Source organism: Leopardus geoffroyi, chromosome C1, assembly GCF_018350155.1.
Source record: "Leopardus geoffroyi isolate Oge1 chromosome C1, O.geoffroyi_Oge1_pat1.0, whole genome shotgun sequence".
Lineage (NCBI taxonomy): Eukaryota > Metazoa > Chordata > Mammalia > Carnivora > Felidae > Leopardus > Leopardus geoffroyi.
Window position 1 is genome coordinate 149,640,194 of NC_059328.1, and position 19,447 is coordinate 149,659,640.

Genomic DNA, 19,447 nt, shown 5'->3' on the forward strand with positions numbered 1-19,447 from the left:
TAGGTTTCTTTCAGAATTTAGAATAATTTCTTTCTATTTTTATAATTATATATATATAATTTATGTAGACTGGGGCTGTTTTTACATTATATATTCTTCCTTCAAATTCTTTTAAAATAAATTACCTATTCATGTGTTCTTGATTTTTTTTCATCTCTCAGCTGGAATGTATCTTTAAATTTTTTTTCAAGAAAGAAGCTATAGTGTTATATCAATTATAATCTTCACAAATGAAAAGTAATGTAGTTGAGAACTATAATTAATATATTACAAACATTTCCACCTCAAAACTCTTTAAATGTCAGGTGTTTTTTTGTTTTTTTGTTTCAAGTTTTTATTTAAATTCTAGTTAGTTAACATACAGTATAAAGTTAGTTTCAGGATAGATGTCAGTTTTTTTTTTTTAATTTTTTTAACATTTATTTATTTTTGAGACAGAGAGAGACACAGCATGAACAGGGGAGGGGAAGAGAGGGAGGGAGACACAGAATCTGAAACAGGCTCCAGGCTCTGAGCAGTCAGCACAGAGCCTGACGTGGGGCTCGAACTCACGGACTGTGAGATCATGACCTGAGCCGAAGTTGGACGCTTAACCGACCGAGCCACCCAGGCGTCCCGATAAATGTCAGCTTTAAAATGCCTTCTTACATTTAATGTCCTAGAGAAGAAAGCTAGTTGGATTTTGTGTTTTGGTACCTGTTTTGTTTGTTTGTTTGTTTGTTTGCTGTTTTTCTTTGAGGTTTTTGTTTGAGTCAAAATAATAAGGCAAGTATTCACTAAGGTATGTCCAAGTGGTAATCTTGACATGGTTCTGCCTGGTATGCCCTAAATCCTTGATTTACAGATTTGGGTCTTCTTTTCAGTTCATAAATTTAGGGAAGAAAAAAATAAATTTGTGGAGTTGAAGGCCCTCATATTCATGATTGCTCCCAAAGCTTCAGAGAAATTTTTTTTTTGCTTTGATAGCATCACTTGGCCCATTATTTCTCCACATCGTCCTTAGAATATCAGAAAAATCATCCGGAAATCCTTCCATCATAACATCAAAATTGCAATGGTTTATTGATTCTGTGTTTATAACACCTCTGATTACTTTCCTATTTTCACATTCTTACTGTCTATCCTCAAAGTAGTTTTCCACATGAGGGCTGTAATAGCCTTCGAATTACTTGCCCTGCATGTACCTACCATCTTTCAATCTCTCTCTCTCTTCCTCTCTTCACACTATGTATCACACACACACACACACACACACACACACACAAACACACACACATATTGTTGTCTGGTTTTTTTGCTTATTGACTTAAGGTCAAATTCCTTCCCTGGCGAACAAGGATGCTCCATTTTAATATCCAAATCTCATTTTCCAACTAAGTGGTATGGCTCATTTCTCCTTGACTGTATCTGTACCCTCTGGTCTCAGTAAGTTTGCTAATGTTCTGTTGTCTCTGACACCTTCTCCTATCTTATTTTTCAAAATACTGCCTCACCTTCCAAGATCCATCCTTCTTCATAACATTTTTCCCAGTTATACCTCCCCAAAGCACTTCATCTGTCCTTAGCATTCCCATGGCCCCTCCTTATCTTTGTGCTAGATTTTTCACCACACTTTTCTTATCCCCACTATTGGACTTGGTCATGCTACATAAAGGATGGGGAGTCTATCTTCCTCACCTTTGAATCATTCACACTGTCTTGCACATAAAAATGTTTGATGCTGAATGACTGCTAAGCACTGACTCTTTTAGAAAATAAAACATGTCACTTCTGACTGGAGGACATCAAATTTAGAATGGAAGATCTCATTCTAAAAGTATTACCTGAACTGGTCCATTAAAAAGTGAAGAAATTCCTTTATTTCATCCATATGACTGAAGCTAGGAAGGTGTCCTCCAAGAGCTTGGCAGAACCTCTCAGCTTCTTCCCAGTTCCTTTTTCTTACAATTCTTTCTATATGAAACAGCTTAACAAAATACAATGTTAATTTGTTTTGTGGCATAATCATAAAGTATTCATAATTTCAAAATTAATTATGGCTAAACGGTAGGCTCTTTTTATGAAGTTTTTAATTCAAATATAATTAGCATACAGTGTTATAGTAATTTCAGGTGTACAATGTAGTGGTTCAATAATTCAATACATTACTCAGTGTTCTTCAAGATAAGTACACTATTTAATTCTCTTCACCTATTTCACTCATCTCCCCACCCACCTCCCCTTTGGTGACTGTCAGTTTGTTCTTGTATCGGTAAGAGTCCGTTTTTGGTTTGTCTCTTTTTTTACCTTTGCTCATTTATTATGTTTCGTAAATTCAAATGTGTTGGCTTATGAAATGGATTCTTATAGGCGTAATAATAAAAGGAAAATGTTTTTATTTTTACCTGTGATAAAAACAGGTAAAAAACATACACCGTGACACAGATAGGACCCGCTGAAAATGTCAACTAAAGGGCAGCCCAGGTGCCAGATGGATGACCTTCCTCAGCCAGTATGGGGAACAGCTCCAACAAGACACCATAGTCTCCTGCTTTGCTAGGACCTTGAGAAATAAATTGAACCAGCAGGTAAGGCTATAAAGGGTATATATGAATACTTTGGGAGTGGACTTCTGCAGAGAAATGTGCTAAAAATAATAATTATAAACATAATACACTGAGACCTGCCCAAGTACAGGCCTATTTTCTGATGAAGATGAATCAAAGGGCTGACTGCATTGGTCTAACATTGACAGAAGTCAGCAAAACAAAACTTGCCATTTCTATTTCTTTGGTTTGTGATGACTAATTTTATGGCAAAGTAACCACAGTCGTTTCAAAAAAAAAAAAAAAAAAAAAAGAGATGGAGATGATACAATGGTAGATTGAATTATTAGTCCTAATTCTTCAGTCTCAATTCCTGTGATATAACTGTACATTCTTGCCTTGACCTCCTGGTTGGGGAAGAATACTTCCCCATACCTTAATTTGGGGCCCAGCCATGTGACTTGCAGTGATCAATGGCATATTAGTAGAGGTAAGGTGAACAGAGGCCTGAAATGTGCTTACATGGTTAGGCTTGCCTCTTAGGCTCCAGCCATTTTCTATAAGAAGAACAAGCCCATGACAGCTGCTGTCCCTTCAAGTCTGAGACCCAGATCAAAGGGCAGCATATCCAGCTCAGAGTCTGGAGCCTAGCACAGCTGACCGACAGTTGAAAGCAGAGCTTGACCATTCAAGCCTAAACCAAAACAATCAATCCCTTTTGACCCAGAGATCTGTGAACATGAGACTAAATGTTTGTTGTCATAGTCACTGGGGATAGCATCAGCTGGCTGATACGGGCCCTAAAATAATTTTTTTTAATTGTAAGAACTGACAGAATTCTTCATTTGACAGCAAGGATTAGAGAGATAGGAGAATCATAAGCAAAGCGTCAGGATGGCATGTAGCTTACTCAACTTCTCAGAACAAAAGAACACTAGGAAAGAGCCAGTTCTGACTGACAGCAGGGTCATTTAATATGTTATCTCACTTTTATGAGTTATAACATAAAAATGATAGATAAAGAAATCATGCAACATTCACTCCTCCAAATGCATCATTAGATTGTTAGGGTTTTGATAGTCATACTTGGACACTTTTCTCCTTCACCGAAAACATCAGTTTCCAAATGTCTCTGACAGAGAGAGGGCATGAGCATGTGAGAGGGGAGAGAGAGAGGAAGAGAGAATCCCAAGCAGGCTCCGCGCTGTCAACACAGAGCCCCACATGGGGCTCGATCTCATGAACTGTGAGATCATGACCTGAGCTGAAATCAAGAGTCAGAAGCTTAACCAACTGGGCCACCCAGGCACCCAGGCCTTGTTCTTTTGGGTAGGATGTGAGTTTATGTGGGGATGAGCTGTCTCATAACAAAGGTTCAATGGTGCTCCCAAACATCTTGGTAGGTTACATATGTGTCTGGGGAGGAGCATAATTTCTACAAGGATATGGACTAGGATAGTAGAAAGATAACCTCATTGAGGAATTGAATGAAAATGTTACTTTACCTTATAACAAGAAATACTGGAGGGGAAACTATGCCAGCCTTCAGGACAGGGGGCTTCAGGCTTGGGAGCTACCTCTTCAGGCTCAATGGGCCCACTTATTTTCTTGCAGATTGAAAGTGCTCTGAATTTTCTGCAGTCCTTTACCTCCCACTTTCCAAGAGACTTTCCAGTAGCCATAGCCACACACCCACCTGGAGAAGCTGGGGTTAACAGAAAGTTTAATTAAACATTACATTTGAAAATTAAAGTCCAAACATTTTCTAGTGTCCTTACCCTTTATTTGAGCCAAGGTTTGGAGAAAGAATATAAAAGAAAATGGGCGAAAGAAATGTATTGTTTATAATAATGATGATGATGATGACAATGGTGATAATAAAGAGAAGTGTATATTACTTCCTAAGTATTATTCTAAGAGGATTAAATGAATCAGTCCTCACAACAAACCTCAGGATTGGTTCTGTTGTCATACTAAGGTACAATGAGGATTAGTGACTTGTTCAAGTAAATGGTTAGTAAGTAGTTGATCCAGAATTAAAGCCCAGGAGTTCTGTATGTGGAGCTGTACCCTAAACCACTATGCTGCTCAGGGTAGCCTAAGTGGCTCATATTCATATTAGCTTAACAACTTTGAACAGTTTTAAGGCAACTTAGTAACCCTCAAAACAAAACTCTTTCAGATTCAGATCCAAAGGAAGAGCTGGTATAATAAAGGTAGGAGGAGGTGTTTGGTAACATACAGTTGTTTACTATTTATTTTATGGCAGCCAGAATTTTATTTATTCACAACATTAAGCAACAGTTTGTATTATCAGATGCATTTTTCAAATAAAGAATAAGTGACTTGCCATAACCATAGTTAGTGAGTGGTAGAGTCAGCACTTGAAAAGTGCCATGCTCCCTTTTACATTACACCATACAGCCTGACGTGGGCAGAAGATAAGAAGAGCATAGTTTGGAAAGTAATAGGCCCAATTTCTATTCCACGAAGCAGGCATTGTCTAATGTCCCATACACGGTCAGCAATTGGAACAAGGGACTGGGAGAAAAATGCTATGTTGCCCTGAATGAATGTGCTATTCCCCACCCTGTTCAGCCCACTACCCATGCCTTCTCCATGATGGACCAAGCTGGCTGCAGCTGGGAGTAATTATGGTAAAGAGAGCTTAATGGTAGTCTTTCTGGCCAAAAGACTGAGAGAATGTCATTGTAACTACTTTCTGAGCATCTCTCCAATCATTAAGGCTTATCTATGAAGATTATGACACTGACCCTAAGATATCTGAATGTCTATAAAAGAAATCCCAGGTGTTTTATATATTAGAACATTATAATTTAAGGTGATATTTAACCAGGATTGGCACCTGTATCCTCCATTTTCTAGAAGTGAAAAGATGACTTTGCTATCCATACCATTCACATTTATGGTGGCGAGAATCTATTTCAAATTTTGTGTGTCATTATACACTCGTATGTTCAAATTACTGCATTATAAAGAGTGATCTTAGTGATCACACTGTACAAAAACAAAAAAAATACAAATAATCCAAAGAGAGAAAAGTTGGATGCTTTATAATTGCAGTCTTATAGAAAGCCAAAATCCTCTAAAAAAGATTTTAGAGGCACCTGGGTGGCTCAGTTGGTTGAGCGACAGACTTAAGCTCAGGTCATGATCTCACAGTTTGTGAGTTCGAGCCTAGCATCAGGCTTGCTGCTGTCAGTGCGGATCTTGCTTCAGATCCTCTGTCCCCCAATCTCTCTGCCTTTCCCCCCTGCGCTCCCTCTCAAAAATATAAAAGCAGGGAGGGGGACAAAACAGAAGAGACTCATAAATATGGAGCACAAACTGAGGGTTACTGGAGGGGTTGTGGGAGGGGGGGATGGGCTAAATGGGTAAGGGGCACTAAGGAATCTACTCCCGAAATCACTGTTGCACTATATACTAATTTGGATGTAAATTTAAGAAATAAAAAAATAAAATAAATTAAAAAATAAAATAAACATTAAAAAAGTATTTTAAAAACGTATTTTAGATTATAAATCAGGGGATCTGAATTTTAGCAAGTCAATAACCAGGTAACATTTGTCAAGTAAGTCACCTTTCTAAGTCTCTTGTCTTCTCAACTATAAAATGAGAAGGGACTTCCGAAGTCCTTTCTTGTTCAAAACATTTTGATTCTATGGCTAATTATGCTCAATGCTTTGAGCTGGTTAAAGAAGGATGAACTAACTTTCAGAATAAGTACAATATATTGCCTCCTTAATTCCCACACATTGGGAATAATAGAAACAAACACAATTTTGTTTTTATGAAACATAAATTCAATTTTGGAGAAAGAAATAAGCAGAGAGATGAAAATGTAAAACACTTCAAAATGAAGCTTCTAGATTCTGTTTGAGACTTACATGGAAAAGATAAAAAAAAAACTCACACTGATGGTTCTAGCTTTGAGCCATTAGAGGTAGTTTCCAAGAACTGAGTTTTTTAGCTCCGTTTACTAGATTATTCACAAGAATTTAATAAGGAAGACATATTCACTCCTTCTATTTATAGTTCCACAGATAGACTGTCATCCTGAAGATTATCGTTTTCCTCACATTTCCAAGGTAAGTGAAGAACACATCTGGGAGGGATACTGCATTTCACTAGTCGTCAGATTCCATTACTTTAAAGGCTAAGGCACTCACCTGGCTCAAGAAAATTCCAGTTGGAAAAGGTTACAGCTTGCTTTACTCCACCAACACCTGTCCAGCTATACTCTCCATGTGAATCTGTATCTCTCAGGCCAGTCCAGAAGTATTTTCCTGGAGAGTTAGTATACTTTTTAATCATATCATTCAGGTATTCTTGCTCAAATCTACAAAACAGGAGTCAAACCAGTAGGTGTTTTTTACGACTGAATTACTATATAAATTGAAGATGCGTCTTTTTCTTAGGAAGTTTATTTAGCAAAGGGACCCAGAGTTAAAATTTCACCAGTACATGTTTCCTGATGGTCACACCTGCTAGTTATAGTCAGATTGCACTTGGTTCCAAAAGGGACCTCATCCTTGTAAATCTTGTAACAGGTTTCTCCATGTCTTTTCCAGTCCTAAATCAAAGGAGAAATATCATCACACTGTCTTTCAGACTTGATGTCCCTGCTCTGACAAGCAAGGTTCTGCCGCACTAATAAAATCTCACACTTAGAGAAATTAAGGGCATGGCCAGTAAACTCGTTCACATGATGAAGGTAGGATACAACTTCACAGAAAATTCCCACAAGAGTGTGAGCCTGTGTCAGACAGACAGTGTGTCTTAATTCTCTTTACCTCTAGGGCATAGCTCATCATACTATAATGTTGTTGGTCGCATTATTTTTGAACAGGATAAATATAAATGGGGGGAAAGTAAAGATATCAGCATTAAGAATTGTAACCACATACATTTTTATAGAAATTCATGAGTAGGTAACTCCTTTTCCTATAATGTTTTTTCTTCTGTAAGAATGCCAAAATGTTATGATTCACTGATCTCTGATTTGTTCTAACATAAATGAACAGAAGGTAGTCCTTTCTTCTATTTTTCCAAGTCTGAATTGTTTCAGTTTTACCTACCATCCTTAGCCAAGAAATTGTAATACTGCTTAGAAAAACTTATACAGGGATTTTACATACCTCATCTGGAGGGCATATCTTATCAGAAGTGGTATCATTCATTTGTTCTCCCTTTTTTTTACATACATATTTAAGTTTCTCTTCACATGATTGGACTTTCCACTGACCTAGCTTTTTAAAAATAGAAAAAAAAATTCCACAGAGAAATTATTTGCCATATGTTTAGAGTTGAACTCTAAATTAATTTATTTATTTAATTTATTCTCAAGTTAGCTAACAAACAGTGTAGTCTTGGCTTCAGGAGTAAATTCTTGTGATTCATCAATAACATACAACACCCAGTGCTCATTCCAACAGGTGCCCTCCTCAATGCCCATCACCTATTTCTCCCACCCCTCAACCCCCCACCCCATCAACCCTTAGTTGTTCTTTGTATTTAAGAGTCTCTTATGATTTGCCTCCTTCTCTGTTTTTATCTGATTTTTCCTTCCCTTCCCTCATGGATATAGAAGATGTGGTGTATGTTTATATATACATACACCCACATGAATGGAATACTACTCGGTGATGAAAAAGAATGAAATCTTGCCATCTGCGACAGCATAGACGGAACTGGAGGGTATTATACTAAGCAAAATAAGTCAGCCAGAGAAAGACAAATATGATTTCACTCATATGTGGAATTTGAGAAATCTAACTCATTTTATTTTTGAGATAGAGAGAGACAGAGCATGAATGGGGGGAGGGTCAGAGAGAGGGAGACACAGAATCCGAAACAGGCTCCAGGCTCTGAGCTGTCAGCACAGAGCCCGACACGGGGCTCGAACTCACGGACCGCGAGATCATGACCTGAGCCGAAGTGGGCCGCCCAACCGACTGAGTCACCCAGGCGCCCCAAGAAATCTAACTCATTTTAAATCAAGATAGTTTCTTCTCACAAAACTGTGAGCAAGGGGTGGGGTGGGAAAGAGGGAGGGAAAAAGAAGATGACTATAAATGAATGACTAAATCTGAGAACATACTCCTAGGAAATGCTACTGAACAGGCCTGCAAGGTTATGGCTTACAGTCTGTTATTTCAGAACCATCTCAAGTTCATAGTGGAGATGAATTCCATTTTCTTCTAAGATGAACAATAAAACCATCAAAGCACATTTAATACAGAAGTTGAGGAAAGAAGAACTCAGCCTACACACAGTTGCCAGTGTTCTTGTCTTCTTCCATATGTATGGCCAAAGTTTGCCCATGGGTTAAAAACTTTTGGACATATCAATCACCCATGCTGTCTCAGTTTCCTCATGTGTAAATGGTAGTTAGAACAGCTACTCTCCAAGAATTACAGAATCAAAATTTTATTCCAACTCTACTTCAGCCTAGATTTCAAAGTTCTCTTTCAAATATGCTACTCTGATTAATTTTGCTTAATTATTAAGTTGCTGCTTTCTTCAAATTAAATTTCAATAAGTCAATTGTGATAAGGGTCAGTTTTAAGCACTGGAATGCTATCTAGATATGCTATCAGTTTACTCTTGCTTATGGAACCTCACTTCTATCTTTGACACTCTACCAAAGATATCTTAAATGTCCTTTTAAACAGCACCAAATGTGACACACTTCTAAATTAATCTTTGACAACTTTCTCAATACATCTTTACTCTTGAAACACTTCTAAATATACATATCATTTATTGTTTCTACTTAAGTCTCTCTAGAAGTTTGGGTGACACAAACCTCTTAAACAATTAGGAGTCCCCAGGAAAGCGATACAAAGTATAGAAATACACGTCTTTTCTCTCAACACACAATCTATTTTGGACTCTTAACTAAAGCATGATCAATAAATATTTAAGCATTCTACGGAAGATGTTCTCTGAAAAACATTAGACCTAATTTTTATTTTTTATTTTACTGATCCATTTATTTATTTATTGTAAAGTTTTTTTTTTTTTTTTAACTAATCTCTATACCCAATGTGGGGCTTGAACTCACAACACTGAGATCAAGAGCTGCATGCTTTACTGACTGAGCTAGCCAGGTACCCCTAGACCTAATTTTTAAATAAAAATATTTTTTCACTCTCCAAGTAGGATTAATGTAAAACTTAATCTGAACATGAATTCAGAAGATGGTATTTCTCAGCTTAAGTTGTGACTTTATGTTACTACACTTGATCTTAGCCAAAAGGCCGAGAAGCGATGTGACTTTATGTTAAATATCATAATGATGGTCCAGAGAGAAAGAGCTTATTAGAACCAATATGACACAGGAAGAATTGAATTCTAAAAGGATTTTCTTCATCTGTTTCAGACCAGAGCAGATACTCTTAGACAGGAAGAGGATTGCTTATTTATTCTTTGTTTTACTTACCTCTTTTTTCCAGTAGCTACTGGAAAGACAATCTACAGGGCTCTTACGTTTTATTTTCTTTCCCAGCTTATACACAAATATCCTAACCCAAGTCATCTTAATATTATTATTTAGTATATAATAGGAATATAAATAAACCACAGAAGTTTTCCTACCTTTCCTAAATAGGAAACGCAGTTGGGAGTCTTATTGTAGGGAACATTTGGCTCATTCTTATTCCAATATGTTAAAGTAACTTCAGTATCATCTGACCACTGAAATAAAGTTGGTATATTTTTGTTCTTAAGACCTGTCCATATTTCTTCTTTGGCATCTAAAAGAAAAATGTTTTATTTATTTGGTTTTACTCAATTACATACTTCAGTATGTATACTGTAACTGATTTTTACATTCTGATAATAGGCTTTTAAGAGCCTCGATGGTATTTACAATTAATCTATTAAAATATTGATGTTAGGAAGGCCAGGAGTCAAGTGCTTTTTAGGGTACTTATGCAGACAGAGCACACGGTGGAACAGCCATGCTATAATCTGTAGGTTAGGAGCTCCTGATATCAGGTCCAGATAAACCTTGCTTTATGGGGTATACAGATTTCCACAACTTCGCTTTTACAAAAAACATATGTACATGTTTTCACTAATTGAAAGAAATCTGAAGAGAATTTTCACTTCTATGAAATTGTATTTGCTTCTTCGTTTTATGCCATTTTGGTTTATGAAAGGTTTCATAAGAACAGTCTACTTTTGGATAGCAAGGGAACCTATAATGAAATTCTACAAATACAATCATAGATACTCCAGTTAGAATAGGAGTGATGTCCATCACTGCCCTGGAACGACTATGCTGCCTTCCCAGGTAAAACAATTAGCACCATGCTGATACAGAATAGGTATCTATTATTAGTTATTGTGATTAGTGAATCCTAAGAGGAGGATATAATATTGCCTGTCTAGTGTATTTTTTGTTCTTCAGTGTTTAGCTTTTAAATAATTACAAAAGTGAAATAATCATCACTTAAGCATCTGGAACAACTTAAATAGTATTTATCTTATGAGAAGAGGGAAATTACTCAATCACTGCCTGTACAGTCAAATTGGTAGCTACTTGCTAATGTTGCTAATTGTATATTAATTAAAATTAAATAAAAGTAAAAATTCAGTTCCTCAGTTACATTTCAAGGGCTCAAAAGCCACAAATGGCTGGTGGCTGGCTGCTGTATCGGTCAGCATAGATTATAAAAGAGTTCCATCATCATAGAAATTTCTGTTAGACAGTGCTGATCTGTAGGGATGATTGTAAGCTTTTCATTCCCACTAAGAGTCTGAAAATTAGGGGGCACCTGGGTGGCTCAGTCGGTGAAGCATCCGACTTTGGCTCAGGTCATGATCTCACGGTCTGTGAGTTCAAGCCTCACGTTGGGCTCTGTGCTGACAGCTCAGAGCCTGGAGCCTGCTTCGGATTCTGTGTCTCCCTCTCTGTCTCTGCCCCTCCCCTGCTCACATTCTGTCTCTCTGTCTCTCTTTCTCTCTCTAAAATAATGAATAAACATTAAACAAAAAAAGAGTCTTAAAATTAGGGGTGCCTTAGAATGTTTTAAACCTTTCAAATAGGATGTTTTAAAAACTTACCCCCATGATGAAGTTTTGTGACAACCACCTCCACATCTGCTAAAGAATGAATGCTGATGAGGTCACTGCTTAAGGCTTTACATTTCATATGTGCCTTATCCCAGGAATCACTTTCATTTACCAGAAGATAGCAAAACCCATTATTTGACATCCAGCCTGCATCACAGTGTGTATCTGAATATGTCCAAACATCTGGGGGAAAAGCATCCATATATATTCCAGTAAAGATACATCAATAACATTTTAAATTCTTTCTCACATCATCAGGATTCTGGAAAACTGGGGAACGTGATGTCAAATAGTACAAGAACATGGATTTATGTGGTGTCTCATTCTACATAGCATCATAAGAGTGACTATAGGGATACAGGTAATGATATGACTTTATTGTGATACAAATGTGCTACATGATTGGGCTCTGACTCATTGAGGAGGGACTGCCCTTAGTCCTAGTAGACAGAAGAATGGTGTGGGATAAGCCATTTGCTGACAAATCTCTTCCTTGCTATGGCATTTGTTAGGTTCCCCTCCAGTCTCTGAATTTGAGAGGTTATTTAGTCCAATCTCCTTTCGTGTATGGTCAGATTAGCAAGGGGATGTGAATTAATGCTCACTGTTGAACAAAGACATACAGAGATTTAAGAAACAGAGTAAAACATTTATAAACTCCACATGAAAGAGTTACACATGAAAGAGTACTGGAGGGAAAGGGCCTCTCTGGACCTCTTCTTTCTTTCCCTCTACTAGACCTATATCCTCATAGAATTAGTGATTCTTTGTTTTCACCATGTTAAACCGCACTCAAATGATAGTCAAGAAAGATTGGAGAAAAGATTGAGGTATAAAACCATACAAAATAATTCTACTCCTCTTAATAGAATTAGAAATTAAGTTGAATTACTCGGACTTTGTGGATTCAGAACTGTTTGGAGTGTCTGTTGTATAAAAACACAGCATCTTAAAAAATGTGAACAGCTTGTTCTTCACTGATAGATAAAATTCAGGTCAAGCTAGCTTCTCACACTTGAGAACAAGAGAACACAGGAGAACTGAACTAATTTTCAGTTTCTGAAATAAGACATGGTATTATTATTATTATTATTATTATTATTATTATTATTATATTTTACAATTATGATAAAGGAACAGAGGAAAAAAAACACCCATAATTGAACTTAGAACAAATGTTTTCCTATTCTAGTCTTTGTCTCTATGAATACATATTTTTACAAGATTAAAATGATAAGTAGGCATATCATTTTGTTCTGCTATGGTATTTTCCTGCTGGCACAGTTATTTTAATAAATGCATATTATTCAATCATGTGGAAACATCATGATTTACTTAATAATTCTACTCTGCTACAGGGTATTTACTTGATCTATCATCAGTCATTCTGTTTTATTTTCAGCTGTGCTGTCTTTTCTATTATGCTTTTTGTTGTATGGACTAAATTTGGTTTGAATCAACCTGGAAGATGAATATTCATTTTCATCTATGATTATAAACATCTCCCAACAATCTTTATTCTATATATTTATTTTCTAGTCTTAAAAAATAGCTTTCTGTTCCAATATGGATAAGCAATTTTATTCCCTTCCCCCAACATTCTTTAAGCAAGACATTTTAAAACCTCCTTTTTTTCCCCTCCCAGTTTTGAGTATTACTTTTTCCTATTCAGGAGGATTTAATCAAATACCAGTATACGATGGGTCCTGTGCAAGACAGTAAGGACACTCCTCTTATTCTTTCAAAGGCTTCTGAAATTTCTCTGCACCTCAGAAATTTCAACTGTTCTGCGATTCTCTTATCCTTGAAACCCCTTGAAAAAAAACCATACTTGTACACATTTTGTCCTTCTGCACCCCACCTTTTCTACCTGATTTATCAACACAATAACCCAAATAAGCAGCCCGGCAGAGAAAGACAGAGCAGGGGTGGGCATCGTGGGGTAGGAACTGGAAACCTGAGGAGAGTTCCCACATCCATCATTTTTAGTTCTCGCAGAGGCAGGTAAAATATAAGACCTGAGTGTGCATCAGCATCACCAGGAAGTCTTCTTAAAACACACATTGCTGATGTCCACAGAGTTTTCAATTCAGTAGATCTGGGGTGGGTCCTAAGAATTTGATTTCTAACAGGTATGGTTGATATCGATACTCTTAGTCTAAGGAAGCACACTCTGAGAAACAGTGCTCTAAAGAAAAAAGAGCCACCTGTGAATAGAAATATATTTCTCACTGAGGATATCTCTGCCATCTTAAGGGTATATATCAAACCAAAACTGTATGCATATATAGTTGATTACATCTAACCACTGCATCAAAATAAAGTAGTCTTTGGCATTGGCAGTATAGGGTGAAGGAAAGGTGGAAATAGATATCTGAAATGGATTTACTTGCACCTACTTGCACAGAAAATGAGAAAGATACCTGTTAACTCTGCTGTGTTATTTAATGGTTTCTTGCAGACATAGGGCAGTTGGACTTCACAGGAAAAACTCTGCCATAGACCAGACCTGGCATCCATTCTTGCACAGCTTGATCCACCTATTATCATAGGTGCACTAGGCATATCTTAAATGATTAGAAAGAGGAGGTTAGGGCCAGAGTGGTGGTTAGAAAAGATAATTTGTATTCCTAATTTTCTGCTTTTATGGGAGCTCATAAAATAATTAAAACCTTCTACTAAAGCCTCCATGGACACTCATGTTCTTAAATCTGTCTCCCTTCTAAAATACAGGATACAGGGTGAAACACTCTAATACACTATAGTTAATTCAAAAACCAAACCCCAAAACCAAAACCAAACCTCTATCCCTAATCAATATCCGTGTCTTACTCTATGGTTAGTAGCTATTAATCTGCTACTCTATACAATAGATATACTGATTTGTGATTCAGTAATGCCCTTAAGACCTTGAATTAAAGGTTAAATTATCTTTAAAGATTTTATTTATTGAGGTGATAGAGAATTTACTCACTGATAATGAAATTTCATTAAACTAAAATGACCTATTGGTATTGCACTTAACTCATTTTTCTTATGTGTATATAGAATACGTTTATACTGAAGCTAGTGTCAACTTTTAGACTCTACACTTGTCAGAAGCTGAAATTTATTTTTTTTTTTAATTTGAGAGAGAGAGAGAGAGAGAGAGAGAGAGATGAAGAGAAAGACAGAAACTTAAGCAAGGCCCACGCTTAGTGTGGAGCCTGACATGGGGCTCGATTCCACAACCCTGGGATCATGACCTGAGTTGAAATCAAGAGTCAGTTGAGTGTCCAAACCTTGTGTCAAGCTCTGTGCTGGGCATGGAGACTGCTTAAGATTCTCTCTTTCCTTCGCCCCTCCTCTGCTCATGCTTGCTCATACTTTTTCTCTCTCAAAAAAGTTAATTAGAATAAAAAGGTATCTAACTTCTTTTGGGAAGAAAAATATTTTGGCTAACTAGGGTTTTGTTTGTTTTATTCACTATAAAATTTTCTTTAAGGTATTTACATACGCAATATAATATAACCATTAGGTTGTCAGTACTTGAGCACTACTATAGGAGACCCCAAGAGTTCTAAAATGAGAAAATATTTCTGTATTGGAGTTGAGCTGCAGATGAAACACCATTGGTCAGTCATAGACATGTCAAGTCCCCTAAAGGATACAGAACAGCTGCCAGGCCATGTGATGAGGCTCATTCTGCTGTTACCTAAAATTGTAGGGTTGCCATAACGGTTACAGACAAATTCTCACTTCTCCATGGTATGGTTCAACTTGGCTATCATGGTATTACAATAAAGAAGGAATGAGGGGGAAAAAATTGTTCTTAGAATTAACCATAATAACAGCTGCCAAGATTTGAAATTTTTATAAGCTCTCAGTGAGTGGGATGCTTTTGTTTATTTACTTTTTTGAAGATTTTGCTCTGTGCATAATAGACGGAAGAAGGAGCAGTTACCTCGGTCCCAGTTGAGAAAGTTTAATGGCTTGTGGTCTGACCATTCCCAGCCTCTAGCAGAGTATAGTTGATTTAAGCCAATCCAGAAAATTCTTGGAATGCCCTCTTTTTCTGTAAGAATCACATAATTTTAACAAGTGACAAAATTACCTAAATTATTACCTAAGTCAGACTTAAGCTTCTACTAATAGCAAAATTATCTGAAGGCCTTGATCGTGAGGCAGGAATCCTGCAGGAGGCTGTTTATCCAACAAAGGCAGGTGATGCGTTAAGTCAATTCTGCTTTCCCATTAGTTTGTCCCTGTCTACTAAGGTAAGGACAGAATCTTCTCAGAACAGATGTTCCACTATTTTTAGCCCTCTTGTACTAATACAGAAGAAAACAATTTCCACTATATATATCAGTTTTGAAGAACTGATTGTATTCCAGACTGACAGTGTAAATTCATTAAGCACATATTGTTTAACTGGTACTAAGAATATAAAAACCAAAAATACAAAGTCCCTGCCTCTCTGAGGATTTCAATTTAGTAGACAGGAAGAGATATGGATCCCTCAAAAGGTAAAGTGTTACCCATACTGTTTCAGAAATATGTAGAGGAACTGTTTGGTAGGCAATGGTATATGTAGTTCTAGAGTCCAAAGGAGACATTTAGGATGAAGACACAGAACAGGACACACACACACACACACACACACACACACACACCCCACACGGCAGTGGAGATATATCATTCAAATTCATTATTTGACAACCAGAAGCCATCAGCAAAAAAGGGAAAGAGAAGCAGAGATAATTTAAGTAGTGATGCCAGTTGTAAATATGCCACTCAATATGCATATGCCCATAAACATACGGTAAACTAAATGAAAAGATCATAAGGCTTTTTATGCCAGTATCAAGAAAGTCAATAAAATTATTCAACAACCTGGTAAGACTTCATCAACATCATGAAAAAAGAATTTGAAGATATTGAGGGCCTGATAGAAGAGACAGAAGAACTGATGTAATGGCCTACAGAAAACAAGGATGATGCTGACCAATAGGAAGAGTTAATAGGTTGGAATCTCTATAAATTTGTTGACATATTCTCAGCAGTAAAACACTTGATAACAATTTTTTAATTCCTCTCAGAGAATTATGTATGATGCATTATTATATTATATAAATGATCTCTCTGTATATATATATATACATTTGAAATATAATTATATTTATAATTATATTCATAAAATATTAATTTTAATGTAAAATTTATAAATTATAAAATGTAATTTCAAATTATTTTTAAATTAGTTTATTTAATTTAAATTATAAATATTTATAAATTTATAAAATAATTAAATGTATATTAATATAATTATATTTTATATGATTTATATGTATATTATATACAAAGAAATGGTTCTTAAAATATGGATATGTTTTTTTCTTTTTCTTTTTTTTTTTTTTTTTTGTAAGAGAGAGAATGTGAGCAGGGGAAGAGCAGAGGAAGAAGGAGAGAGAGAATCTTAGCAGGCTCCATACCTAGTGTGGAGCCAGATGTGGGGCTTGATTTCACGATGGTGAGGTCATGACTTGTGCTGAAATCAAGAGTCGGACGCTTAGCTGACTGAGCCACCCAGGTCCCCTAATATGGATTTTTATATGCAAATCAAACAGATATACCTGATATGTATCATTTTGTTCCATTACATATATCAGATATATCTGTATGATTTGCATATAGAAAAGCATATCCATATTTTAAGGGTTTTTTGAGGGAATTTTGACTGACTGTACACAATTTTTGTCTTACTGCAGCCTTGAGAATGTGAATACCTAAAACATGTGACTTCACTAGAACTGACACTCAGGAAATGGAAAATATCCTCTGTGTAGAGCAGAAATAGCAACAGCAAAGATGAAAGGGGCCAAGAGCAGTAACCAGACACCAGCATTAAAGTGATGGGCAGGAGTCTGGAAAGAGGGTGGTGGGGACAAAGGCCCAATTACCACTCCACTGAGAATGAAATGTGAAGTTAGCAGTGAATTACAAAAATACCCTGTGTCTTCCAGGAGCTTATTTGTGACAGAGGCAGGTCTTTGGGATCTAGAAGAGAGATATACCTATATCTGTATCTGTATCTATATCTGAATCCTGTATCTATGTCTATAACTGTATCTATATCTGTATCTAAATCTGCATCTGTGTCTATATCTGTATCTATATCTTTATTTGTATCTGTATCCTGTATCTATATCTGTAACTGTATCTATATCTGTATCTACATCTTAATCTGTATTACATCTATATCTGTATCTACATCTGTATCTGTATCTATATCTGTATCTGTAACTGTATCTATATCTGTATCTGTAACTGTATCTATATCTGTATCTACATCTGTATCTGTATCTACATCTGTATCCGTATCTATATTCGTATTTGTATCTATATCTGTATCTACACCTATCTAACTATATTTTTTAATGGTATAAATTTTAATAAGTTTATGGCCTGTTGGGAGAAGAGTCAGTAGAAGTGAGAATCAATGAAAATATAAGAGGGAGAAGAAACACCTGATGTGGATACAAACAGCTTTGGGGAAGGAGTTAACCTTGAACAAACTGGAGGGATGACAGATACAGATAAGTTTGTAAGTACTAGGATGGGAAACTAAGGGTTTGCTTCACTTTTCTTAAGGAAGTAGATGGTAAGGATACTCTCTAAGGGAGGAAAAGGTGGGTATTTGGGTAGACAGCTTGAAGAGCATACTGAAGGGAACTTTGGATGCATCCTTTTCTTTCACCTTGTTAGCATAAGTGCTGGCAAACAAACTGAGGATTTAATCCAATGTAAATTTCTCATTAGGATAATTAGTTTTCTAGCCTTCCTAAAGAAGTCCTGGAAACTATGACATATTTATGGCACTCCAACTCAACCATTACAGGATATTCCAAATTCCCTTTATTAATTTTTAATGGGGATACTATGGAGGACCAATCCTTCCCATCCTTCCCAAGTTCAATGTCCTTCTTTCCATGAAGACTTTTCAGATATCCCCAGGAGGATATTTGAATAATCCTATTGCTTACCTGCACATGGGAAGTACATATTTATGAAGAAACTAAATGAAATTTGGAAGCTGATAAGTTCCTATAATTTGCTTAATTACACTGTCCTATTTGTGAGCTGTATTGGTGACTTATTCTTCAATAGAATTATAGGATTTTAAAACTGACTGTGTTGACAAACAGGAATGTTCTTTATGTGTTTTATGCCAGGTGAATGTGAATGGGAAATAGATTCTAAAAATCTGGGTTGATCAAATATGAAAGGCAGGTATTTCTTTTATGGCTTGGACAATCTGAAGCTAGATTTTTTTCTCCATACTGTCCAAGCAAGAAGCTGACCAATTTGAGACTTTGCTCACCCCATCTTTGCCATCAAGAAACAGGCGATTGATAGCATAAATCCCCATACCTAATCAAATCAAACAAGCGAGTTCACTGAAGTCGGTATTTGTCACTGTCCTTAAAACCTGTTCAGACTTGACCTTCTATTTCTATTCCTCTCCCCACAAGGGAGACTACAGGCCTGATAATGGTAATTGCATGTGGAAGGAACCAGAAAAGAACCTCTTCTAATGTATAAGGAAGGTCAAACCAGCAAGGGGCCCTCACTTAGAAGTAGCCTAGCCTTGGGGCACCTGTTGAGGCCACTCTAAGTGAACAACTTCTCAGGGTGGAGACAAATGAGGAAGAATGGACTGTTGGGTCTTCTTTTGTAACTCTGGGATGAATCTGTGGTTAGAGGTTCCCTGGGAAGGCTAGAGCCATGGGAGATCTGATTCCCAAACAAAATCCAGAATCCCCCATCCCCCAAGCCCGTGT

At 36.6% G+C, this 19,447-nt stretch overlaps 1 protein-coding gene and 1 pseudogene across 2 annotated transcripts in view; both read right to left on the bottom strand.

Moving 5' to 3' along the window:
• Window positions 1-19,447, bottom strand: part of LOC123598969 (lymphocyte antigen 75) — a 135,432-nt gene that overhangs the window by 95,983 nt on the left and 20,002 nt on the right. For both annotated transcript variants that reach the window (XM_045479962.1, XM_045479961.1), the window contains exons 5-13: window positions 15,571-15,681; window positions 14,051-14,194; window positions 11,619-11,810; window positions 10,146-10,303; window positions 7,685-7,795; window positions 7,031-7,119; window positions 6,716-6,885; window positions 4,031-4,230; window positions 1,824-1,966 (exon numbers count right to left, since the gene is read on the bottom strand). In XM_045479962.1, coding sequence (XP_045335918.1) covers window positions 1,824-1,966; window positions 4,031-4,230; window positions 6,716-6,885; window positions 7,031-7,119; window positions 7,685-7,795; window positions 10,146-10,303; window positions 11,619-11,810; window positions 14,051-14,194; window positions 15,571-15,681 — 1,318 coding nt within the window. The remainder of the gene's footprint in view (window positions 1-1,823; window positions 1,967-4,030; window positions 4,231-6,715; window positions 6,886-7,030; window positions 7,120-7,684; window positions 7,796-10,145; window positions 10,304-11,618; window positions 11,811-14,050; window positions 14,195-15,570; window positions 15,682-19,447) is intronic.
• LOC123600063 lies at window positions 9,654-9,820 on the bottom strand (annotated as a pseudogene).